The following is a 19207-nucleotide window of genomic DNA, read 5'->3' as shown; positions in this document are numbered from 1 at the left end:
GTTCACACAAGGACCTGGCTGCAGGGTGGGAGGAATCATTGCTGTTTTTGCTGTGCAGGGGAGTGGTGCACGTTCTGCTCCCTGGGTGCTCTCAGAGCCTGCAGAGGTGTGTGAGTGGGGCAGGACTGCCAGGGGGGCGAGGACTGGCAGGGTTTGAGTGCGTCTGGAACAGATGCTCAGGTTTGAACCCAAAGATGAATGCATAGGGTGGGTTTGCGGCCAGCCCTTGCAAACAGACTTGTAGGATTTGGCTTATGACCCCCCTGACCCCTGCTTTGCCCTGCTTCCAGCCCGCATTCAACCAGCACTCCCCCAAACATGCCGTTGCTCCATGCTCCCAGTCCCGAGCATGTTCTCCCAGGGACCTGCCTGTGGCAGATTCACCTGAAAGCAAGCTCCTATACAACCAAACGATACTCAAGGCAGGCTGGCCAGGCAGGCTGTGCCTGGCATAACCTGACCCAGAACAGTCTCTTCGCTGACTCAGGCTGAACAGTGCTGGCAGAGTGAGGGGCCAGGTCAGGCTTTCAGGTTAAGACAGGTCCCAGCTTCACCCAGAACTGGACACTTGGAGGAGGCAGCCAGCCTTTTTCATCTTGACTGTTGGGCCCTGATTGGCTTCTGCCCACTCCTGGCTCTTCTAGCCACTGGAGGACCAAATCTTATTGGTTCCACCAGCAGCTGATCATGGGTGGCCTCTCTGGGCACCTCCTGAAGGTCTAAACTTGATGCTCATTTTCCCCCCAAAAGACACCTGCTTTGGGTGGGGTGTGCCAAGGTGGTGTGCCCTGCAGCAAGGGGCACCCAGCACCGGGTAGCCCCCCCCCCACACTGCATGAACTGCTGTGCTGGCTTGTAGCCATAAATCCTGCCTGAGGACAGGAAGGTTGGGTTGGTGTAGAACCATTCCTTGCAGCTTGTTAGCCCACCCAGCATTTCACCACACTGCACAAAGGCCCAGCAGAGTGAGCAGCGATAAATACCGGGTGTGTGCCTCGAGATCACAACAGCTGTGTAATCCAGCCCATCTAGAGCCTGTTAGCCATGCAGGAAACATGCCCAGAGCAGCTGCATTCGGAGGGGACTCAGCACGCACTGGAATGATTCCTTGGCATGACCCCAGCGGCAGGTCATTTGTGTTCTCATCTTCCTCGGCTCGTCCGGGCTGTAGGCTTCTTACCGCATTTGTAATTCCTGGCACCTCTTCAGCTCTCATCTGTCAGGCTCTCTCTGCTGCTTCTGGGTTTTCCCCGCTCTCCAGCGTCTTCGCTGCTGGGGCTGCGCCAGTGATAGCATGTGGCTGCCTTAGCCACTCCTCTGGGTTTGCTCTCTCATTGGTGAGTTACAACAGCCCTGAGAGCAGCCACTTCTCATCTAGCTAGATGGTTGTGGGTCACAATTCAGGGCAAGGGCACCCTCTCTAGGCTCCCTAGCCGCAGCCTCTCTTGGCTGGAGACCCGCACCTCTCTCCCTTCTGAGCAGGGTATTTCAGGCTGAATGGCCCCCTGCCTGCATGGTGTTATCCCCTAAGCAGGCCTGCAGCGCTTCTCTCCTCTGAGGCAGTGCAGTGTGTGATTGCCCCAGGTATTAGTTACCACCCAGGCCTTTGTAAGCCAGCACATTTCATTTGTCAGGTAGAAGCATTACAGAGAAAACCGCTTACCAACAATGAAAGAACCTACATGCAGACAGGCCTACCAGAGGTCACCCAGCTGCCAAATGGCTCTGGCAGGAACAGTCCTTCTGCCATCTCAGAAGTTTTCCTGTGGCTTCAAGGTCCCCACCCTCTTTGCTCGAACCTGAGCACGCCGCTCACTCGTTTATCCAGTTACGCTCTCTGAGGAGACCCAGAGCAGGTCACCAACCCGATAGTGGGTCTCTGCTCAAAGTGCAGCTTCAGAAGCCTGAATTCGAGGTGGAGTCTTTGCCTTCCCCTGGCCTCCAAATATTTCCTAGGAAATCCACTTCACATGTATTGTTCCCATAAGGCCTTTAAGTTAATAAATAAATTAAAAAAATAAATAAATAATGGAGATATACCTGTCTCCTAGAACTGGAAGGGACCTTGAAAGGTCATCGAGTCCAGCCCCCTGCCTTCACTAGCAGGACCAAGTACTGATTTTGCCACAGATCCCTAAGTGGCCCCCTGAAGGATTGAACTTTCAGCCCTGGGTTTAAGCAGGCCAATGCTCAAACCACTGAGCTATCCCTGAGATTGCATTAATCCTGCCTGCCTGGTCTATAAAGCCCTCATTAAAACTCATACATTTGTATTTTCATACAATGGGGAGGTATTAAACTTGATTCAGTAAGGTGGTTCTTCAAGTAGATGCAGCCGTCTAGTGCAGCTGGGTGTGTGCATGCCCAGCCTGCTGGAGCCCGAGATTCTGCCTAGCAGTACCCGTAGGGGGGCGGTGCTCGTGGCTGTGGCCCCTCCCCTGGCTCAGGCAGCACCACCCCAACCCCACTCAGTTCCTTCTCCCCGCCTGTGGCCGGAGTCAGAGCTCTGTGTGGTTGTAGCCTCACAACCTCGCAAATTGTCTAGTTTCTTATTGTATATGGTTAGAGTTTGTTAGTCTGTTTCCCTGGTGATGCCCTTAATTCAGTAAGGTTTATCTTAATTCCATAAAGTTTGTCAAGGACATTGCAGGATATTGCATGCAGTGTAATTGTAGCCATGTTGGTCCCAGGGTATTAGAAAGACAAGGTGGGTGGAAAACGATAAAAGACAAAAGCAGCAAAGAGTCCTGTGGCACCTTATAGACTAACAGACGTATTGGAGCATGAGCTTTCGTGGGTGAATACCCACTTCGTCAGATGCATGTAGTGGAAATATGCATCCAACGAAGTGGGTATTCACCCACGAAAGCTCATGCTCCAATACGTCTGTTAGTCTACAAGGTGCCACAGGACTCTTTGCTGCTTTTACAGATCCAGACTAACACGGTTACCCCTCTGATAAAAGACAAAACCACCCTGTCACCTGTGAGTGAACCCTTCTCCCAAAGCGATCACGCTGGGTCTGACCTCTCAGTCCTCATCCTCCAAGGAAACGTGCACAGCACCTTCAGAAGACGAGCCTGGGAGCTTAAATGCGTAACTCTGCTAGACACTAAAAATCATGGACTCATTACAACAAACTAACACAGTAGCCCCCTTTTTGTCCTATGTCTGCAAAGGTGTTAACAGCCACTTCACCTTGAATGGTCGCTTAGATTGTGTGCTAACTACTGACGCTAAACAATCTGTTCCACCTTGTATTTCGCTATGAGGCTGGGAGTAACTTTCCCAGACCTGAAGAAGGGCTCTGTGTGTTCGAAAGCTCTTCTCTGTCCCCAACAGAAGCTGGTCCAGTAAAAGCTATTCCCTCCCCTACCTCGTCGCTCTGATTGCAGGATAATGTCAGATCAGTCCCAGTGTGAACTCCCCGGAGTGGAGCGAGCACTGAGCGTAGCAAGAAACTAGGCTGCTCAGCAGAGTCACTTCCTAGCCCAGGGGTGGCCAACCTGTAGCTCCAGAGCCACATGCAGCTCTTCAGAGGTTAATATGCGGCTCCTTGTATAGACACGGAATCCGGGGCTGGAGCTACAGGTGCCAACTTTCCAATGTGCTACAGGGTGCTCGCTGCTCAACCCCTGGCTCTGCCACCGGCCCCACTCCGCTCCTTCCCCCGCCCCTTCCCCTGAGTCTGCTGCGCCTTTGCTCTTCTTCCCTGCCCCCCTCCCCCAGCCTCTTGAACACCACAAAACAGCTGATCGTGGCGGGCGGGAGGCGCAGGGATGGAGGGTTAGGTGCTGCTGCCGGGTGGGAGACACTGGGGGCAGGGTGGGGAGCAGAGCTGATGGGAGGCTGCTGACATGTTACTGTGGCTCTTTGGCAATGCACATTGGTAAATTCTTGTTCCTTCTCAGGCGCACGTTGGCCACCCTTGTCCTAGAGGGAGCGAGAAGGGTTGGGGTGGGAGGGCCAGGAAGAATGCCGGAAGTGCCTATCACTGTTTGGGTCTCCCCAGCTTGGAGAGGCGAGCGTGGATGGGACCATTCATTTGGGGTGCTATAGAAAGCCCAGGGGCCCCGATGACCCTGCAGAGAAACCCATCGGTAGCTGAGTGTTGTCAAGTTCTGGATTAGCCCAGGGGGTCAGTTCAGGTTGAGAACCCCACCGTGCTGCACAAGGGCAGAGTGCCCATGCGTGCGGCTCTGGCGCTTCCTAGCACAAACATGGCGCTGACGCTCCGAGTAGAGTCCTGAGAGTGAATCCCAGTCCGGTTCCCCCTGAGGGGCAGCGCCCCTCCTCGGGCTGGCACGGTGCTAGCACAGGTGTCTGACAGCACTGCCCAGAGGCCCAGACTGGACCAGGGCCCCCTTTTGCTCAGTGCTGGGTGGACCTGGAGGCATACAGAGCCTCACCCCTTTGGGGTGTGATGCCCTCTTTGTGCGCAGGTTCAGGTCCCCAGGGAAGTGAGTGTCTTCACCCAGCCCTGTGAGCTGGAGCGTGCACCCAGACCCCCTCCGGGGAGCAGCTCTGCACAACAGAGTCCAAGGGCTGAGCCTGGGGGGTCCCTGCCTCCCTCTCCCTTTCAGACGAAAGGCAGGCGTGAGTTTGCGTTGCCACCCAGCTCCTAACGTCAGAAGCCATCATAGGTGCCAAGTTTCTAATCTCCTGGGGTGGTGCTCCTCCAGCTTTGCCCAGGCCCCACTCCCACTCCATCCCTTCCCCAAGGCCCCACCCCTGCTCCGTCCCCACCCAGCCTTTTCCTGCCCCCTCCCCCAAGTGCGTTGCTCCATCGCTCCTCCCCCCTCAGTGCCTCTTGACGCTGCAAAACAGCTGATCCAGGGCAGGAAGGGGGGGTGCTGATCTGCAGGGCCCACCAGCAGGCAGGAAGCATTGGGGGAAGGGAGAGGTTCTAGTAGGGGAGCTGCCAGTGGGTGCTTAGCACCCACCATTTTTTTTTCCCCACGTAGTCTGAGCCTATGGAAGCCGTTATTCCAACAAACCCCAGGGCAGTAGCTGGCCGTGTATGTCAGAGAGCTGGAGCCAGGGCTAGCAGAAGCAAAGCCATCGGGAGCACTGGGCCAGCACTGTGGGTCGAACAGGAGGGGCCTAGCTGTTCACCCTAGCCCAGAACAGGTCCAAGCCCTCGTCTCCATGAGCAGCCAAGAGAGGCTTGCTGGGCTGGGCTCCTTTTTCTGCTGGCTAGCGAGTGTTGTTGAACAGCTGGAGGGAGAAGCAGCAGGGGTTTGTTGCGTTATGTGTCGGTGTGGATCCCACTGCAGGGAGCGTGCGTCTCGTGCACAAGGCCGGAGTTGGTTTGACGAGCAGAGCCTCTCACGTCTTCCCATGTGCCTACACATGCTCCCATAAAGGGCAGGGCATCCATGACCCTCCCTCAGGTCCCTCTCACCACATGCAGCACAAAGATGAAACCTGGTGGGTGTCCGACCTGCTAGTTCTTAGCTTTGACTGATATCAAAAATCTTCTACAAATGGTGAGAGCTCTTCCGATTCTTCCACTTATCTCTGCCATGATCTACATCAGGGGTTGGCAACCTATGGCATGCGTGCCAAAGACGGCACGCGAGCCAATTTTTAATGGCACGCAGCTGCCTGCTGGGACTCCGCGTGCCATTAAAAATCCTGCCTGGCGCGGCAAGCCGCAGGGTCTGCGGTCCCGGGCTGGAGCACCGGGCTGAGTGCAGCAAGCCGCCGGCCCCTCTCCCGCCTTCTCCCCTCTCCTGGAGCCCTGCTGCCGCGCACGCATTGCTCTGGGGGCTGGGGCTGCGCGCTCCCGCGGTGCAGTGTTTGGCTCCACAGGGAGAGAAGGACGCTCCCCGCCATACTGCTGTGCGCGTGGCATTCTAAGGGGCGGGGCTGCCTGCTCCCGTGGGGTAGTGTATCTGGCTCTGCTTGGAGCCTCAAGGTAAGGGGTCTGAGGCTGGGGGGGGTGGGGTGGATAAGGGATGGGGGCAGTCAGGGGACAGGGAGAAGGGTGGGTTAGATAGGGGGTGGGATTCCGGGGGGGTGTGGATAAGGGGGGGGGTCTCTGGAGGGGGGAAGTCAGGGAGTGGGGGGGGTGGATGAGGCATGGGAGTTCCGGGGTCTGTTAGGAAGCAGGGGGTGGATAGGGGTCAGGGCAGTCAGGGGACAGGGAGCAAGGAGGATCCGGGAGGGAGCAGTTAGGGTGGGGGGGTCTCTGGAGGGGGTGGTCAGAGGGCAAGGACCTGGGAGGGTTGGATGAGTCAGAAGTTCGGGTGGGGGGCTGTCAGGCGGCAGGGGTGTGGAGAGGGGTTGCGGCAGGCAGGGAGCAGGGGGAGGGTTGTATGGGTCAGGAGTTCTGGGGGTCCTGTCAGGGGGCAGGGAGTGGTTGGATGAGGCATGGGAGTCCCAGGAGTGAGTCTGGGGGTGGGGTGTGGATAAGGGTTGCGGCAGTCAGGGGACAGGTAGGGGGTAGGGTCCTAGGGGGGCAGTCAGGGGACAAGGAGTAGGGAGGCTTAGATGGGGGATGGGGTCCTGGGGGGACGTTAGGGGCAGGGGTCCCAGGAGGGGGTAGTCAGGGGACAAGGAGCGAGGGGGTTGGGGGTTCTGAGGGGGGCAGTCACCCAGCCCTGAGCCCTGACTCCCCCCCCCTCACACACACACACCCCAGGGCCCTGTACCTCCCTCATACACACCCAGACCTCTGCTTGACTTCTTCACACACACCCCACGACCCCAGCCCTGACACCTGCACCCCCACACATACCCAGCCCCCCCTCTGCCCTGACACCTGCACCCGCCTCAAATGCCCCCAGCCCTCTGCCCTGACTCTTGCAACCCCCCACGTCCCCAGCCCCCCCACACCCGATGCACCCCCCACATCCCCACCCCCACCTGGAGCACCAAACGGGAGCTCCTGCACCACCACCATCCCACCCCCCACCCCCCACATTCCCACCTGCACCCATCGCATCATATGGGAGCTGCCCAGGTAAGTGCCCCACACCCAAACCTCCTGCCCCAACCCTGAGCCCCCTCCCTCATTCTAGCTCCTGGCCAGACCCTTCACCCCCAGCCCTGTGCTCAGTGCACTCCCACCCTCAGCTCAGTGCAGAGAGGAAGAGAATGGGCCAGACCAGGGAGAAGGTAGGTACCCACTGTATGTGGGCAGGGCCGGGACCCCAGATTGGCAGTGAGCTGAGTGGATCCGGCAGTCAGAATTCCGGCTGGCAGGAGCCGGCGGATGGAACCCCTAAGTGGCAGCGGGCTGAGCTGCTCAGCCCACTGCCGGCCCGGGGTCCCAGCAGCCGGCCCCGCATAGCCCGCTGCCGGTCTGGGGTTCTGGCTGCCGGACCCTTGCCAGCCAGGGTCCCAGCCGCAGGCCCCGCTCAGCCCGCTGCCGGCCTAGGTGAACAGAACCCCAGACCAGCAGTGGGCTGAGCGGGCCGGCGGTGTAAGATCAACATTTTAATTTAATTTTAAATGAAGCTTCTTAAACATTTTGAAAACCTTGTTTATTTTACAATACAACACTAGTTTAGTTATATAATATATAGACTTAGAGAGAGAAACCTTCTAAAAAATATTAAAATGTGTTACTGGCACGCGAAACCTTAAATTAGAGTGAATAAATGAAGACTCGGCACACCGCTTCTGAAAGGTTGCCGACCCCTGATCTACATCAACCTGTCTGGACTGAGTATTGGCTGTCAGACCCCACTGGACATCCTCCTCCTCCTCCCCTCCCCCCCACCGCCCCCCCGGGTGCAGCTCCTTAATATGGTGTCAGAGCCCGCTGGACATCCACCCTGGACACAGCTACTTAACGTGGTGGACTGGAAACCTCAGGGTGTCAAGCCCTGGCCAGCCTGCGAAGGACTCCCCACTGAAAGCTGGGCATGGCAGGTATCTAGAAGAGTCGCACATACTGAGCAGGGGTTTGGAATACCTGTTGTTCTGGTCTAGGACTCCCAAGTTATGAGACGTGGCTGAAGGCCCATCTTCTGGAGCAATCTGTGGAGTTTCATCAAAACCTGAGGATCGTGCCCAGAGCCCTGCTAGTAGAAAGTGTTATCCAGTGCCCCGTCTAGCAGACTCACAGTGCCAAAGCCCAGCATGGAGAAGATAATGCTGAGAAAGTTCCCTGCTCCGGCACCCCCACTGACACTCCCTGCAGTGCCAAAGCAGGCACCATTTCCTGTTCTCAAGTCACACCAAGAGGAAGCTCTAAGCACAGAGGCAGACTCCAGGTGGAGCTCGGTGTCCTCTCATAAAGACAGACCACGTATAGCCCCTGGGGATAAAACCACCATGCCCCGCACAGCCCGAGGGCTGCTGATAACGAGCAGCCTGTGTCAGAGGCAGACTCCGGTGATACCTCAGCATCGATGCCAGGACCTTCATCATTGCTGAAGAACCTGCCTGCACCAGTTCAGTCCCCGGTACCAAAAGTGCCATAAACACCAGTGCCGCCTCCAGAGGGGATCTGCTGCTCCTTCATTGGAGCATTGTCACCCCATCTTCCGGCCGAGAGCCCTCTCTTCTGTCATCTGTGTCAACCTCTGGTCCAGCCAGGGTTCTCTTCTCCATGAATGAGAGACTCGTTGGCCTGGCCAGGGCCTTGTGGCAGATGCCTGCCACAGTAACACTCTGTGTGAAGTCTCTGACAGGGTTCAAGTGCGTCTCTGCTCACCCCAGCCCAGGCTTCCCCAGCCATGTCAGTGGTACAAGAACAGTCTCAGTTGAGTAAGAGCATCCCTAAGGACAAGGACCCTGAAGGCTCTTTTGGAGAAAGTCGTACTCTGCCTCAGCTTGTGGCTAATTGCCGGACTGTACTGGGTCGCCCCCTTCCTCTCAAAGGTCCTGCTTAGCAACAGGTAGCAGCTCAGGGACGTCATTAAGAACAGCCAGTTGGTGGCCAAGATGGCCTTACATTGGTGACGGACACCACTGACACTGCAGCTCGGTCTTTGGCCACCGCTATGACAATGCACTGAGTGTTGTGGCCCTAGGCATCGGGTACCCCCAGAGAGGAACGGGCCATGACTGAGCCTTGTCCTTTGATGGCACAGAGCAGACAGATGGCGCTCTACACCCATTAAGACTCCAAGGCCATCCTGTGCTCCTTGAGGTTTATGCCCCAATCCCATACTGTCCTCAGCCTCCATCAAGACAGTGGAGCCATCCTGCCATCCAAGGCAACCTAAGTACCACACCAATACAACAGAGGGTACCAGCCTTTCTCCTTGGCAATGCACCCTTCCCCGCTGGCAGGCATCTGAATGTCTGTCTCACATCTAACCCCCAGCACAATCTTCAGGCCGGGGAAGATGGGTGGGGTCACGCCTACCTCATCTGCAGGGCCCAATCCGGTTGGTGGACCCAGAGCACGCCTAACTCCACACCCAGTGACCAGAGGAGAAGGACCCCTTTATAAAGTTTAGCCAGTGGTTAGGACATTCACTCAAGAGATGGGAAACCCCATCCCAATCCCTTCCCCCCATCAGGCAATGGGGGGAATTGAACTGGGGTCTCCCACATGCCAGGTGAGCGCCTCAACCGCTGGGCTAAGGTTATGAGGGAGGAGCCATCTCACTTGTGTGGAGTTAAGTGCGAATGGTGCCTGGCTCCAGGATCACAAGCAGCCATAGGTGCCAAATTCTGTGAGGGGGGGTGGGCTTAGGACACACCCTCTCATGGTCAGCATCTCCCGTGGGTTAGCTTAGGCGGCTCACTGCTCAGTGTGCTGGCTTCTGTGAGTCCCACTCTGAGGTACCTGGCTCCGCCATGCCTTGCATAGGGAGCCTGGGCCCCTAGCAGTGATTTTCTGGGTGCTCAAAAGTGAGGCATTGCAATGCTCAAGTCCCTTTGCGGATCCGTGCGCAAGACCTCATGGCCAAGCTGCCTTACACATCTTTCCATATGGACCTGCATCCCACCCGTCATCCCCAAGGCAGCTTCGGAATTCCACCTACCCATCAATTGCCTTGTCAAACCCCACTTGACACTGAGGGAAGAGAAGCCATATACCTTTGCTGTGGACAGAGCTTTTCTCTGCTGTCTTAACAGGACTTAACACCTATCAGGCACCAGGCCTCTCTGTATTTATCCCCAGCCCATCAACAGGCCATGCCATCTTGCCACAGAGAATCTCTAAATGGATCCCATTGTGCATTTCCATCTACTGGCGGATGGCTGGTGAGCCTCTCCCTCCGTACGTCACCACACACTCCACCAAGGCACAGGCACTGTCTTTTGCCTGCTCAGGAATGTGCCTTCTCTGAGATGGGCAAGGCTGGAACACGGAGCAACCCACTGACTTTTGCTAAACATTATGTCCTTGACATGGCAGCTAGGGCAGATCACGAGTTTGGAAGAGCTTTTCTTTGACAGGGTCACTGGCCTGGGGGAGGGAGAGAGCAGTAGATGTGATGTATCTTGATCTTAGTATGACTTGTTCGGACACAATCCCACGTGATGTTCTCATAAGCAACCTAGGAAAATGTGGTCTAAATTAAATTACTGTAAGGTGGGTGCACAGCTATTTGAAAAACAGTACTCACAGATGTTTTCAATGGTTCGCTGTCCAACTAGGAGAGCTTATCTAGTGGGGACCTGAAGGTGTCTGTCCTGTTCTGGTACTAGTAAAATTTTTAATTAATGACTTGTGTGACGGGTTCGTTCACAGAGACCCCCTTGGGACTGTCACCTGATGTGCTGAGACTACTTCTGAGCCTGTTTTCTCTGCCAGTTTGGGCCTCCAGAACCCTGTCTTGTTGAGCCAGATATGCTAATCTGCTGCAACACAGACCCATGGTCTGACCCATGCCTCCAAAGCTGCAGACTTAACTGAAAACAGCTTAGTAAGTGCTCCTGTCTCTAGCACCCAGATACCCAGCTCCCAATGGGATCCAACCCCCAAATAAATCCATTTTACTCTGTATAAAGCTTATACAGGGCAAAGTCATAAATTGGCCGCCCTCTGTAACACTGATAGAGAGATATGCATAGCTGTTTGCTCTACCAGTTATTAATTACTTACTCTGGGTTAATTAATAAGCAAAAGTGATTTTATTAAGTATAAAAAGTAGGATTTAAGTGGTTCCAAGTAATAACAGACAGAACAAAGTAAGTTACCAAGCAAAATAAAACAAAACACGCAAGTCTAAGCCTAATACATTAAGAAACTGATTACAGGTGAAATATCACCCCCAGAGATGTTCCAATAAGCTTCTTTCACAGACTGGACTCCTTCCTAGTCTGGGTCCAGCACTCACTCATACCCCCATAGTTACTGACCTTTGTTCCAGTTTCTTTCAGGCATCTTTTGGGGGTGGAGAGCCAGCTGAAGACAAAATGGAGAGGCTTCCAGGGCCTTTTATATTCTCTCTCTTGTGGGCGGAAACCCCTTTGTTCTTCTGTGCAAAGTCACAGCAACAAGATGGAGTTTATAGCCACCTGGGCAAGTCACATGTCCATGAATGATTCAGCTTTTTGCAGGCTGATGCCATTGTTTGCATGTTAGTCTGAATGTTCCCAGGAAAGCTCAGATGTGGATTGGCGTCTCCCAAAGTCCATTGTCAGTTAAGTGTTCCTTGATTGGGCACTTACTGAGAATAGTCCTTTCTCAAGAAGCTGACCAAATGCTTCACTGAGGCTACTTAGAATCAAACACATTGAGATAAAAGTACATAGCCAATATTCATAACTTCAAATACAAAAATGATACACACATACAGACAGCATAATCATAACCAGCAAACTACAACCTTTCCATAGATACCCCCACTTGACCTCCTCTGTACAGGACCTGGTGCAACCATAGGACCCTGGTTGCTACAATGATTTATATGGTCACAGTTCATGTCAGTAACATCACAACTTGGATAATGGAGTGGAGAGTATGCTTATAAAATTTGCAGGTGACACCTAGCTGGGAGGGGTTGCAAGTACTTTGGAGTACAGGATTAGACTTCACAATGACCATGATCAATTGGTCTGAAATCAAAAAGATGAAATTCAGTAAAGATAAGTGCAAAGTACTTCGCCTAGGAAGGAAAAATCACACGCACAAATACAAAATGAGGAATAACTGGCTCAGCAGTAAGACTTCAGAAATGGATCTGGAGTTATAATGGATCATAAATTGAATATTGGACAACATGATGCAGTTGCAAAAAAGGCTAATATCATTCTGGGGTGTATTAACAGGAGGTATGTAAGACATGGGAGGTGTCTGCTCAGCACTGGTGAGGCCTCAGCTGCAGTACTGTGTCCAGTTTTGGGAAATACACTTTAAGAATGTTGTGGACAAATTGGAGAGAGTCTAGAGGAGAGCAAACAAACAAAAAAAAGGTTTAGAAAAACCCACTCTATGTGGAAGGGTTAAAAGAACTGGCCATGTTTAGTCTTGAGAAAAGAGAAAGTCAGTCTTCAGATATGTTCAGGGCTGTGATAGAGAGGTCTGATCAATTGTTCTCCATGTTCACAGAAGATAGGACAAGAAGTAATCAGCACTGTAAGGGTAGCTAAGCGTTGGAACAGGCTTCCCTGGGAGGCTGTGGAATGCCCACACTGGAGGTCTTTAGTAACAGGTTGGACAAACACCTGCAAGGGGTGGTCTGGGTTTTACTTGGTCCTGCCTCAGTGGGGGGGGGCGTGGATTAGATAACCCCTCAAGGTCCCTGCCAGCCCTACCTTGCTGTGAGTCTCTGATTCAATCCCTGTTTGAGTGATACAGCTGAAACGCCCCACACCCATGGCCCAGGGGGGAAATTGCCAGTCACCTACTGCGGGATCCACTGACGCACACTCGAAGAAGGAAGAACGGGTACTTACCCTGCAGGAACTGCGGTTCTTGGAGATGTCATTGTCAGCATGGATCCCGACCCACCCTCGCTTTTCGGAGCCCTCGGGAGGATGGGCTTTGAATTGCAAGGGTACAGTGGGAGGCTCGCAGTGGGCCCTTGTATTGGAGCATGAGCAGGAAGGGGGAACAAGCGCAGGCCCAACAGACACTGTTATTCCAAACACTCTAGTCTCGTGCATGGGGCACTTGTGTACTTACAGTGGGATCCACAGCCTCTCACTGGAGTTCTTTACCCACCTTTCCCACGTGTGCTTTGACCACTCCCCTCTTCTCTCCACTTAGGACGAAGTCCGTTTCCTCGATGTCCGAGTTTGAAAGCTTGCTCGACTGTTCTCCCTACCTTCCAGGCAAGACCAGCCCTGTGATCGCTGACCACGCACGAGGCAAGGTGTCCCCAGCCACACAGCTACTGCCTAATGGTATAACAGACCCTGCAGGAGTCCACCCCAAAAACTGTACGTATGTGACTACAGAGCAACCTGCCCCTGAGAGCCTGGCAAAAGAGAAGCTGAACATTTCCTCATGGGATTATTCACGGGCAAGCAACCTCTCTGGGCAGGATCCGGCCCAGAAGCAAATGCAGAGGAGCTACACGGCACCAGACAAGACTGGGATCCGCATCTATTACAGCCCTCCGGTGGTGCGAAGACTGGAGGCGCCGCTAATCCACAATAAGGAGGGGAAGATCATGACTGAGCCGGGCTTCCTGTTCACAATGGCCAAGCCGACAGAGCTGGAGGAATCTGACCGCTCGGAGAATACGTACAGCAGGTGGCTGTGCAACTTCTCCAAGCAGCACCGCGAGCTGCTGGACAGCCGCAGTGCTGACAAGGCTGGGCCCTCCGGCCCCAGGTTCCCAGCCTCCCTGCACGATTTTGAGATTTCCGGCAACATGAGCGACGACATGAAAGAGATCACCAACTGCGTGCGGCAGGCCATCCGCTCCAGCTCACTGGAGAGGAAGGTGAAGAGCACCTCCAGTCAGACCACGGGGCTGACAACCGTCGGAACCCAGACCATTCAGATGGTGAGCATCGGCTTGCAGACAGACACGCCCCGGGGAAACCTCCACAGCAAGAGCTGGTCCCCACGCAGCTCCTCCCTGATGTCTGTGCGTAGCAAACAGATTTCTTCGTCTCTGGACAAAGTCCACTCCAGGATCGAACGGCCCTGTTGTTCTCCCAAGTATGGCTCCCCGAAGCTCCAGAGACGGTCTTCTTCCAAGCTCGACAATTCAAAGGACAGAAGCCTGTGGAACCTTCATCAGAGTAAGCAAAATGGGTCGGCCTGGGCTAGGTCGACCACAACCAGAGACAGCCCGGTCCTCAGTAACATCAACGATGGCCTGTCCAGCTTGTTCAATGTTGTGGAGCATTCTGGGAGTACAGAGTCCATCTGGAAACCAGGCTGTCCAGAGAGCAAAGCCAAGCCAGAAGCCCCGAAATACGGCATCGTGCAAGAGTTCTTCAGGAACGTGTGCGGGAGGGCTCAGAGCCCCACTTCTGCCCCAGAGAAGAAAGAATCACCGGGAGATGATGGCACCAAAAAGCAGGATCACTCCCAGCCGCCCACCTGCCATCCATCTGAAAATGTCTCCCGGAGCTTAAACAAGAAACTCCCGAAGCAAAGCAGCAGCGAGGAGCCCAAGGTGTCTTCCCCAAACCAGGGGAGCAAAGATGGGACCCCAAGGGACCTGGACATCACATCTGTGATAGCCAATGAGGTAAGACCATAAGAACGGCCAGACTGGGTCAGACCAATGGTCCATCTAGCCCAGTATCCTGTCTCTGCCAGTGGCCGGTGCCAGATGCTTCAGAGGGAATGAACAGAACAGGGCAATTTATTAAGTGATCCATCCCGTGTCATTCAGGCCCAGCTTCTGGCAGTCGGAGGTTTAGGGACACCCAGAGCATGGGGTTGCATCCTTGCCCCTCCTGGCTAATAGCTATTGATGGACATAGCTTCCATGAACTTGTCTTATTCTTTTTTGAGCCCAGTTATACTTTTGGCCTTCCCAGCATCCCCTGGCAGCTTTGTTTTTACCCTAGCAAATGACACAGACTTCAGGGCAGAGCTGGCTGACAAAGCAAATGTATTTAGCTTCTGCGCCCACCAGAGGAGGCAGCTTCCTCACCAGCCTGAAGTGCAGCCCCTCTCCACCCTGGGGGCCGGAGGAGTGAGAAGAGTAGACCTGTTCCTGCAGCAGTTGGTGGGTTGGCTGTAGCACTGTCTGCATCTGACAGCTAGACACACTCAGGCAGCAGCAGCCCAGGCCTGTGCTGCAGCCTGGAGGGGCCCCACTGGCTCAGCCCTTGGCTTCTCCCATGCAGAGACTGCTCCCCACAGGGGGGCTGGGTACACGCCCTCATTCATGGAGCTGGGTCAAGACACTGGCGGTCTGGGGGACCTCAGCCTGCACTCGCGTCAGGGCTTCATGCACTAAAGAGCTGACTCTCGGGACAGGCACTCTGCGTCTGGGCTTACCCAGTGCCAACCCCAGGGGGCCCTGGTCCCAGCTGGGTGTTGCTGCAGTATGGCTGATAAGAGCAGTCCCCTCTGCTAGCACTGCACCTAGCCCAAGGAGATCTGTCCTCAAGTGGGTACCAGACTGGTCCCAGCTGCCGCTCCCCTGAGACCCCAGGGCTGCCCAGAGGATTCAGAGGCCCTGGGGCAAAGCAATTTTGGGGGCCCCTTCCATTAAAAAAAAGTTGCAATACTATAGAATACTATATTCTCGTCGGGGCCCCTGCAGGGCCTGGGGCAAATTGCCCCACTTGCCTCTCCCTCTCCCCCTACCCTCCCGGGCAGCCCTGCTTCCACACCTCTAATCCCCCCCTCCTCTTTCTCTTTGCAGGACACAGCATGCGACTGCAGCTCCCAGTCCCTCACCTCCTGCTTCGCCCGGCCCTCCCGCTCAGCTGTGCGGCACTCCCCTTCCAAGTGCAAGCTGCATCCCTCTGACCCCAGCCGGGTGGAGGAGAAGGCAGGGCCTCTGAGTGAGTGAGTGAGGGCAGCGGGGACTGGGCTAAGCCGTGTCTGCTTTCTGCGGTCCTGACGAAAGAGCACGCTTCCCGCCTGTGCCAGCTCCACCGCAGCCTGCGGGACCTGCCAGCCCTGAGAGAGCTGTGCTGGGTCCCAGTGGGCCCCTCACTCTCGCAGAGACACAGGCACATGCACATCTGTCTCCTAACTGTTCCCCAGCTGATGGGGGCGCTTAAGAAGCAGATGCTGCAGGATAGTCGGGAACGGAGGCTTCCGGCATTATGCCTGGACCTGGTTCCAGGGATGGAGGGGAAGTTACTCTGGGCGGGTGTCTCCTGACCCCCAAGAAGTAGCCTGCCAACCTCACTGCTCCTGCAAGGGAAGGATGATTCCAGGAGCGAGGAGGGTGGGGTGTGGGGAGCTCTGTGCAATTTCCATAGCCCTTCCAGGCTCCTCAGAGACCTGCACTTCAGGGAGACGGACTGTTCCCAGGCAGCCGGCGGGGGGTGGGGGGAATGAAGAGATGGGCCCTGCCTGCCCTGGGATGTGGGAACTGGGAACCACCACCCTGCAGCAGCCTCTGGAAAGCTGGCAAAGCCAAGGCCCCGAGCCTGGGATTCCTTGGGGCCGTGCTGCTGACAAGCACCCTGGAGAGGAATCAGCAGCAGGAGCGCAGAGAGCAGCTGGGTCAGCGCTCAGAGGAAATGCCCCAGGCATACTGTCACTGCACTTCACAGCCAGGGCTGTGGGCCGGGGGTGTGCCCTGGGGGGCATGCTGTATAATGCTGATTGATGTGTGTGAGGCTCTTTCACTGTGTCGCCTCCCTTGTCATTTTGTCATCGAGTGGCACTGGCACGCCCCTTCACTGACACGGCCCCTCTCCCCCGCACCTGGGGGCTTTGTGCACACCCAGCCCAGGGTGGATTGCCCTGCTGTTGCATCAGCTGCTGCCGTGCTCGGCTCGCCTGCTGTGCTGGAAGGATGCCGAGGGGAGGATCCTGGGGGCAGGCACAGGGCACGTTCAGGCCCTTCTCCTCACCCAAACAATGTTTAATTCCCCACCCCAGCACCAGAGTGGCCAGTGGCTGAAGCAAGCTGCCCCCCTGGAATGCTCACCGAGCTAGCGTGCTGGCCGAGTGGCTATGGGGCTCCCTTTGTCTCTGGCTCGCCTAGCTGGATCCTGGCTCAGAAGCTGTGCAGCCGCTTGGCCTCTGAAAGCCTGATCTCAGGAGGCACAGCCAAAGGTAGATGGGAACAGGAGAAAATGCAATGGGGGGGTGAGTAGACTGCAGTAGAGAGGGGACCTAGCAGCCTTGCAGAGCCTAGGCCAGTAGGAAGTACAGCACGCGTTCTCCCTTCTCCAGGGGGCTGTGCAGGAGCAGAGAGAGAGAGAGAGTGTCTGTATGTGTGAATGAATGTTTGTGTGTTCTCTCTTCCCCTCCCCTCCGGAGCATTAGGCCGAGAGCACTGAAACCCTGGGGACAAGATGAGCCAGGCCTATGTTCCCCCGCAGCTGGTCTGAGCAAGGTTCTAACCAAGGTGGCAGCATTTCCCTAGGTTGTGTCCCACCTAGTGTCTGGCAGATCTCGTTGGACACGGAGGGTCTCCTGGGTCTCACTATTTAAGGTATTTGTTCATGGTTTATGATGCAATTCGCAGAGGTCCCCTCAGGGTTATTTGTTTGTGTGTTTGGCCTGATAGCCTGGAGCTTGCTGTGGTTGTGTCTGACTGTGCCAGTCGTGGGAGATCGAATGGGGCGGTGTCGGTTGGAGGTCAGGGGTGTGTGTGTGTGTTGGTCGGAGGAGGCAGAGGGCAGCAGGGCCACAGCTGGAATTCAATCTGATGTTCCCCAACCATTACCGGGAGCCTGGCTCTGACTCAGTGGCCAAACAGCTCTAAGACCCCTGCTTCTGCCCAGGAGCTCATGCTGGCCCCTCAAGGACCCCTGCACTCACTTCTTCCTAGCCCTTCTGCTCCCTTCCTCAGTGTGGGTGCTGCATTCTGGCTCGTGTCCTCCGTTGGGACGGGGATTCCTCCGCACATGCACTGCTGCCTCCAAGGCCAAGCATTTGTGCCTTAGCACGGGTTAGCCACCACAGTAACAAGAGTGGTGCAAGTACCTGGGCCAGGGTAATCCCTGGTGTAGAGAGTCAGGGCTGCCTTTGTCCCAGTGTGATTCTCACCCGAGGCTTAGCACCCAACTTGCTATGGTTGCCCAGCACTAAAAGTTCCAGGACTTAGTGAGCTGTGACAGGGAACAGACTCCATAATATCACTGATACCACTGAGCTATTTGCCCTTCCATTGGGCCTTGTGCACTAGAGGAAGTGGGGCATTTGGACTTTGTATTAAAGGTGCAGAAACAGCCTCCAAACTCCTATTCCAGGCAGCTTTATGTGGCACCAGGCAGGCCTGGAGAGCTCTCAGACCAAGCCCTGTTAATAAGCTCTAATTAAATATCCCTGAACCTCTGTGGTCATAGCAGCAGGTGCTGGGCCAGGCCAGGGCCAGGCTCACTTAGCATCAAAGGCAAGGTTGCTGCGGCTTTCACCAGCTTTGCAGCAGGTTCTGGGGAGGAATCAGCAAGGCAGAATCTGCCAGGCTGGGCCGTGCAGTTTGTGCTGGCAATGCAGGCCGCAGCTCGCGGGCAAAACCCAGAGCAGACTGCAGCTGCCATCGGCTTGACTAGGCTGTGCTGCCCAGGGAGCCTGCAGCTCCCAGCATGCCCCGCTCCAGCTGGAGCTGAGCAGGGACTCTGGGAGTCTTGGGCCCCCCTGTTGTACTAAAGGCTAGGGCAGCTTGGGGTCACAGTGCATAGACCTGCATGGCAGCTCTCTGGCCTCCCTCTGTTAAAGCTTCCCAGCTAGTAACATTTGACTCCCACTTTGCCCAGAGCTGAGTGAAGGGCCCGGGGATCAGAGCATGTTCCCTGAGCCCCCTTCAGACACAGCGTTTATTGCACCCTTCTGTGTCTTCTCCCTGGGGCCGTACTGAGCGGCTGCTCCGCCCATGGAGGCAGGGTGGCAGGCAGGGCAGCTCTATGCGCCGTTCCCCTGCTCTCTGCTGCCAGGCGCCTGGATTAACTGCTGGAGCAGCCATCAGGGCTGTGGGGGATTTGCCATCTCTGGCCATTAGTAAACTGAGAGGATTGTGGGTTTTTTCCCAAGAACTCTAGTTCTAACAGGAATTAATGCAGGGAAGAGCTCTGGCCTGTGGTAGGCAGGAGGCCAGTCTAGATGGTCACAACAGTCCCCTCAGGCCTCAGAATCTTAAACATCCTAGCACTTCCCAAGAAACACTTCAAGCTGTTTGCTCTGTCAGTGCAGGAGGCTGCAGCACTGCCATGGAGTGAGTGAGGCAAAGCAATTGAAGGTCTGTAA

General features: G+C 55.4%; 1 protein-coding gene across 4 annotated transcripts in view; it reads left to right on the top strand.

The window, feature by feature from the left end:
• SOGA1 (suppressor of glucose, autophagy associated 1) overlaps positions 1 to 17437 on the top strand; it is an 89607-nt gene extending 72170 nt beyond the window's left edge. For all 4 annotated transcript variants that reach the window (XM_044986232.1, XM_044986231.1, XM_044986230.1 and 1 more), the window contains 2 exons: positions 13127 to 14567; positions 15699 to 17437. In XM_044986232.1, the coding sequence (XP_044842167.1) occupies positions 13127 to 14567; positions 15699 to 15848 (1591 nt within the window). In that variant the 3' untranslated portion in view covers positions 15849 to 17437. The remainder of the gene's footprint in view (positions 1 to 13126; positions 14568 to 15698) is intronic.
• Positions 17438 to 19207: the final 1770 nt, after the last annotated feature.

The sequence above is a fragment of the Mauremys mutica genome, chromosome 13 (genome assembly GCF_020497125.1).
Source record: "Mauremys mutica isolate MM-2020 ecotype Southern chromosome 13, ASM2049712v1, whole genome shotgun sequence".
NCBI lineage: Eukaryota > Metazoa > Chordata > Testudines > Geoemydidae > Mauremys > Mauremys mutica.
This window is presented reverse-complemented; position numbering and strand designations above follow the sequence as displayed.